This window comes from Ruditapes philippinarum, unplaced genomic scaffold (assembly GCF_026571515.1).
Source record: "Ruditapes philippinarum isolate M1 unplaced genomic scaffold, ASM2657151v2 ctg11051_1_1_1_1, whole genome shotgun sequence".
NCBI lineage: Eukaryota > Metazoa > Mollusca > Bivalvia > Venerida > Veneridae > Ruditapes > Ruditapes philippinarum.
In genome coordinates this window covers 23,072-30,252 of record NW_026861633.1, presented here as the reverse complement: position 1 = coordinate 30,252, position 7,181 = coordinate 23,072, and the positions used below count along the sequence as shown (strand labels likewise).

Below are 7,181 nucleotides of genomic sequence, written 5' to 3'. Positions count from 1 at the left end.
AAAAAGGTATCACCTACCAATTTATGAAAATATATTAAATAAATTAAGAAAAATTAAAGGTAGAAATTTTTGGGATAAATCCAACTTGGGGCGAATAGGTTAACCATAACAAGGCCCCCTATTTTCAAAGTGAAAAAGGGGAAAAATTATACTGGGGAAAAATGGGGATGGCAACAATTAATAAAAACTTGGCCCAATACATGTTACATTGTTTTGAAATAAGTAAGTGTCGAAAATTAAATTAAGCCATTAGTTCAGACAGAACATAAGAATTTCCAATTTTGCTTTTAGGGTTAAACCCATTATTCCATTTCCCCATTCATTATCCATCAAAGGCTTGAAAAGGGGCCATAACTTGGTTGCAAATGGAAGCCATTAGTTATGTAACTTTCCCAGGATATAATATTTATAGGATTAAGTAAAGTGGTGCTAAAATTTATAAGCCTTGTACAGGGTAGAACTTAAGAAAAATCCAACTTGCCGTTCTACGGTTAACCTCGTACGGACAGATGGACGGACAGAGGGACGGACAGTTCAATTACTATTATGCCCGGGGGCATAAAAAAATGTCATGAAATGTAGCAAAATTGTAAAACAAATTGGTATTTGAACTTCCATACAGAATACTTAATCCACTAACGGACTGTACAATAAAGAGAAGAAGCAAAGGGACGATTCAGCTATATGGCAGAAGAGTAATTTTTCCAGAAATTGTAACAGATCGTCAAATAAAAAACAACCAGTTTTCAGAAAGAAAATAAAAAGCAATTTTGGGGCACAGTGGGCCTTAAAATTTACCCTGCTGGTAGGAACAGATTCTAAACAATAAAAAAACTACATAAACACTGGGAAAAAAAAAACAATGGTAAAATCCTGACCCCATGTTTAATAAGATATTTATTCCTCTCTGCCTCAACATCAATTATTCCACCTTTGGCTTTTTGCTCCTCAAACATAGATGCCATACGCTCCTGCATTTCCAGTAATTCTGGAGTTGGTACGAAAACAAATTTATCCTCAACAGGTGACATTTTAATTCTTTAAAATTTTCCCAAGGGAAATTTCCTCGCGACTTTACGGAAAACAAGCTGAAAATGAAGGAAGTTTTTTGAGTTTTCTATTTTTTTGGGAAAAAATCCCACACTTTTTGCCTTTTTTTTTTTAAAGGGCCTTTTTAGTGTTATTTGAGGCCCAAGAGGGAAAACTGTTTTTTTCAGTTTATAAAATTTCCCCAAAATTTAAATTTTTTTTTAAATTTTTTAAATTTTAAATTTTTTTTTTAAAATTATTTTCCTTTTTTCCCCCCAATTTTTTTTTAAAAATTTTTTTTTTTGAATTTATTTTTTCAAATTTGAAAATTTTTAATTTTTTTGTTTATTCTAAAAAAATTAGGGGGAAAAAAAAAATGCAAAAATATTTTTAAAAATTGCTCAGTTTATAGGCCAAATATTTCCCCATCTATAACATAAAATGATATAATTAAATCAGAATGTAAAAAGCTTACCTTGTTAGCGACTGGAGTTGGCATAGAGTGGACCGGTACAATCTCCGGAGTCTGGGTCAAAACATGTGACACATATCTCATCAGACAATTCTCATGGAAATAATGGTAGCACTCGGTCTTTGTGAATTTTTCACCCTCGTGGAAATGTTCAAGGCAAATCATGCATGGACAGTGTGGAATATTGCCTGCCGTCAGACTGTCCTTTGCTAGCTGTATAAAAATAATAAAACAATTTTCATTAACAGTCAATGCTGTAAAATTACACTGAAAAACAAATTTTATCCATTAAAGTGTAAAGGAATGTAGAACTCCTATCAATTTTATTTGCAGCTAACACTTAAAACTTAAGAAGTGATGGCATGTACAGATACATTCTTTTTTTGAATGAAGCATTACATTGATAAAAAGGACACCAGTTATTTCTCTGTCATACCTTAAAGAGTAAATTTAGAAAAAAAAAAGTGTTAACTTATCTTTATGATATTTCTATAGAGAATAAGCCAAAGAAATAAATTTTGAGCTGAAAAGTAGGTCCACTGTCCTGCTGACCTGAAGTATGCAGTAACCAGTAACCATAGACAACAAAGGTCTTCTTATATGTAAGCCTTAGTACTTTAGGCTTTTTAGGTAACTAAGGATATTGCCAATCCTGCCGACTCTGTGAACTCACTCCAAGCACATCACAAAGAATAAAAAGACCAACTTAAAATTCTTAGAGTACCTAGAATATAGGCCCTGCTTCTTTATTTTCAATATCAAAGTATTTTCTGAACCACTAACCTCGATCAGTTCATAAAGTACCGGACCTCCTTTCCGTTCCTCACATAACTTATGCATATCTTCTCTCAAACTGAAATACATTGATTTAGAACTGAAATTCTATAAATCAAATTACAAGAAACGTACAGATTAGAAAGACTGTAAGTAGCACAACGTCCTTAAAATAATCCTTGGGATATGACATAGCTACTACATCATAATCAAACCCCCTGGGATACAAAAATAAATATCTTTATTTTTAACATTAACCACGCTAAGTATACTTAAATGGACTGGCCCATCTCTTCAACCTGAACAAAACTATTTAAAAGAAAATTTCAAAATAAGTTCCAATAGAAAAGCAAACATTGCATGCCATGACCAGACTGCACAGATGTGCCGACAGACCGATCTTGGTCAGCACCAGCCCCTAGCAAGCTAAATATTGAAATCAGTTACCTCAGAATCTCTTCTTCGGCAATCCCTCGTGGATTCTTAATGATGATCTCAGGTGGCACATCTGGATACTGAAAACGGAGCAACAGGGAATGAATCTTCAATAATCTTGAACATTTAATTCACAGTAAAATTCTTGATATATCTAAATAAATATTATATGTATATTACATAAGAAGTTTTATTCAAAAGATATGAGAAAGGAATACAAATATCCTTCAGCTGAAGGAAAATAAAATTATATTTCATTTTACCGATACTGTGTGATATTTTGGTCAGAAACCAAAATTGTATAGGTAATGTATAAAAGTTTTTATAGCTGATGGGATTTGAATTCAGAGCGGTGAGAACTTAGACGTATGAGTAATTTTTTAGACCCACCTGTTTCGGTGTAAAGTACATATCAGTAGGTATGACTGGAATATTGTGTTCAACTCTTTCCCAGGTAATTTTGTGAAATATACTTACATGTATACTTTTTTGAATTTGACTCTCTTCATTTTAAATTCTTTATTAATGTAATCAAAACGAACAACAAACAGTATAGAGCCTGATCCCACATGAGGTAGCTAGCCCATATGGCTCTATACTTGTGGAATGGACAAATCATTATGCCACTTTTAATAATAATTATATTCTTTTCCCAGCAGGACTTTATGTCCCACTGACACAGTTAAGGCCATATTGTGACTTTCCTGCTTATATAACAAACTAAAAGGCCTCTTCCCAATTGAAATTTTTCCCCAAATCGAGAGGCTAAGCCCTCCTCCCAATTAAGTGAGAAAAAGCGCTGGGCCATATTGTGACTTTCCTGCTTTACTGGTGAAGAAAATCCTTGGTGTCCCTCAACCAGTTCATTTAATATCAGGCATAAGGTGGCAGAAGAAGCACAGATTGGCTGGATAGTTCCCTTTCATGAAAGACACTCACTCCAAAAGGTACAGACATACCTGTGTTGACAAGCCAAGTATGAGAGTCATGCAAACATATCTCTTCTCAAGATCTTCTCCTGTTGATGGGTGTAACTGTAGAGTAATCTTGTCAACTTCATTCCTAAAATATATTATTAAACCTGTATTAGAAAAATTATTAAAAACGACACTCCCAATATTGATTTAGACTAAAGAAGCTGTTAAGTCATTAAAAGTGAATCGCTTAATAAATTGCAATTAAAAGTTTGAAAATTCACTATAATGAATTTCTTTTAGTCAATGTCAAAAACATAAACATTATTAAGCCCTATGTATATTTATAAAATAAAAAAAAAACATTACTTACAATTTTTGGAAGATTTTTTAAAAAAAAAAAAAGAACAAAAAGAATTGGAATCATAAAAATATATACGGTATGATTATATTAAACAATCATGCCGAGTAAACTACCACTGCTAAATACCTGCAGTGCCAAATTAATTTACGTAAAAAACAGCTGGGTTTAGGTTAATTGGGGTTAGGTGATTTAAACCTCTCGTTCTACCTTATTATTATTATTTGATATTTAAACCTATATATTTTTTTTAAAGATATACAAATATCATAAGAAATGTAAAAATGTACCAAAATTATTAAGCAAATTATGTAATAAATCCTCAATATATTCCTGCTCATTTTCTGACTGATCAAAATAATTATCAGTGTCACTAGAACTAGAATTATATATATTTTCATTATCAAACAATTGTTCTAAGACATCTTGCACATGCATTCGTCTATTTTGCCCTTCTGCCATTTTTCTGAACTTTTTACAAATGAATAAAAACCGAAAACATTCGCACCATCCTGGATAATTTATGTTTAACTTGACCCAAGATTTTGGAAACAATTAAAATAATTTCTCCTGCATTTACTGGTAATTATTTCTTATCAGTATGACAGTGCTGATTAGTGTTGGCAGCTGTGGTAAGGACATGAAATCCGGGATATGTCGGTGCTGGCATGATATTTAGGTTAACAGATAAATTAAATACTATTCTAAAATTTATACTTTTCATTCTTCTGAACCTCCAATTCTTCAATGTATATTGCCTCTAAAAGCTCAATTTCTTCAGCTAAGCCCCTGAAAATTTGGAAAAATATATTTTTTTTTAAAATTGGGCATAGATGATTATAAATTTTACAAACACAAGGGAACAGCAGCAACTCTGAATTAACTACATTCATTACTTATAGTAGGCCTATTAGATTATAATGGTCCCACCCTGTAACAGTCAAATGGTTAAATCCGAGCCATAATAAACTAGAAATGTGTCCATAGGACACGGATGCCCCCACACGCCACTGTTCTGTCAATCTTATGACTCTAGGTCAAATATTTTTTGGACTACATGTGCCACAAGTTGAAAACTAAAAATCAACAAAGGGCCATAATTCTGTTAAATTTGGTCGCAGCAAAAATTCCTTCCTTTACTACCATCTACACATTAAGGTTGTAAATCCCTGGAAGTTTAAGCAAAATCTGCCATCCGATTTAAGAGGAGTTGCATTCACAAAATTTCTACATCAAAGTATATAGTGAAAAAATCATCAAAGGGCCATAATTCTGTAAAATTTGGTCACAGCAAAAATTCCTTCCTTTACTACCATCTACACCTTAAGGTTGTTCATCCCTGTAAGTTTAAGCAAAATCTGCCATCCGGTTTAAGAGGAGTTGCGTTCACAAAATTTCTACATAGTATATAATGAAAAAATCATCAAAGGGCCATAATTCTGTTAAATTTGGTCGCAACAAAAATTCCTTCCTTTACTACCATCCACACATTAAGGTTGTTCATCCCTGTAAGTTTAAGCAAAATCTGCCAACAGGTTTAAGAGGAGTTGCGTTCACAAAATTTCTACATAGTATCTAGTGAAAAAATCAACAAAGGGCCATAATTCTGTTAAATTTGGTCACAGCAAAATTCCTTCCTTTACTACCATCTACACATTAAGGTTGTTCATCCCTGTAAGTTTAAGCAAAATCTGCCATCCGGTTTAAGAGGAGTTGCGTTCACAAGATTTCGGGACGGACGGACTGACTGACTGACTGACTGACGGACGGACGGACAAGTGCAACGCTATATGCTCCCACATTGTGGGGGCATAAAAATCTTAGGAATGATTAAAATAATTTTGTTCAAATATTTATTAATTTTTTCTTCGTATCTGTTTTAAACTTTAGGTACAGTATATTACTTCTTCATTTATTTCTACTTTTAATTCTTATTATTTACAATGTCAACTTTTAATAATTAAAAAACATTGTTATCAATATGTCATATAACTAGGTACGAAAAGATTCAGGTACGAATGATATTTTTTAGAAAATAATAAATTAACCATGTCACATAAGCAAATTCAAAGCACTGGATTAAAACAGATTAAAATTCTTTTTGGGGGAATAACTTGAAAAAGCACAATTTCAAAGAAAGCAGTAAAAATGCTATATAAATCAAATAAATATTTCACAACCCTTCGTCCATCTCAATCGCAACCTTTCGGTCCTTTCCGTCAATCTCAGCAATATAACGAAAATCAAAATCAAAGTGCTGAAAGCACTGCATGCGTCGGGATTGCATAAATGCTGCCAAAAAGGGTTAAACATCAGTCATGTTGCACCAAGAAATTTCAATATTCACAAAGGGCAGTAAAATTATATGCCTGAGTTTTATGGACCTTGGATAGATACCTCCAATTATGATCCAAAGACACGTGTAACATGTGAGTATTTTCTTTTTTCTTTCGAAAACTGATGTTATATGTTTAAGTTTTAAATGAATACAACCAGTATATACATGTCTTTCTAAAGATTGATTTGCTTGCAAAGCTTTAACTACGAATTTTCTAACCTCAAAAAAGGCTATTACTCTGTTAAATCTATGTTAGATTCATGGCCTTCATTAAATGATCCCGAAAACATATACATGTATTTGTATTTGGTTTCAAATTAATGCCTTCAGATCTGAAAATTGATGTAACATACAAAAACTTAAAGAACTATACCGAGGTAATTTGGCATGATAAGACTGGAAATGATTTTCCAATAAGGTACCCTAAGGTTCCATTTTATGAAGGACTAGCTAAATAACTTGTTTCATGCGCCCTCTAGATATCTCTGTGTTCCCAGACTAATTATTCTAGTTGTGGAAAATGACCCAAAATTGAAAAGCATTATGTACAACGCTGTTCACCCAAATCAGGCTAAGAAAAGCACAAAGTATGATTTTTCATATTATTTCTGAGTATATTTCTTAATTATCTTTTGCTTATATTTCTGTTTTAAGTGCACCGGCTGATCTACACATGTATGTAGGAAATTCATTTTTTTAGACTTTTGGTCCCTTTGACCAAGAATTTTCCGAGCTAACAAATTGCTAATGATCAGTCGAGTAATGGCCTCTATTTATGGTCACGAAAACATAGTAAATACCTTCAATCAGTACCTTAAGTTCACGATCGAAGGACCATAATTCTGTAAAACCCACCTT

At 32.7% G+C, this 7,181-nt stretch overlaps 2 protein-coding genes across 2 annotated transcripts; both read right to left on the bottom strand.

Moving 5' to 3' along the window:
• Positions 1–878: 878 nt before the first annotated feature.
• On the bottom strand, positions 879–1,031 carry LOC132716363 (E3 ubiquitin-protein ligase RNF25-like; the record flags this gene model as incomplete). The annotated part of the gene is given in 1 exon segment (XM_060699625.1): positions 879–1,031. A coding segment is annotated over 1 exon segment (153 nt), but the record flags the coding sequence as incomplete, so codon positions are not given.
• Positions 1,032–1,040: 9 nt separating this feature from the next.
• Positions 1,041–6,257, bottom strand: LOC132716361 (E3 ubiquitin-protein ligase RNF25-like). The gene is made up of 7 exons (XM_060699624.1): positions 6,166–6,257; positions 4,703–4,774; positions 3,670–3,772; positions 2,723–2,790; positions 2,285–2,354; positions 1,505–1,714; positions 1,041–1,088 (listed from the first exon to the last, which is right to left on the bottom strand). The coding sequence occupies exons 1-7, from the start codon at positions 6,255–6,257 to the stop codon at positions 1,041–1,043; spliced, it is 663 nt and encodes a 220-aa protein (XP_060555607.1).
• Positions 6,258–7,181: the final 924 nt, after the last annotated feature.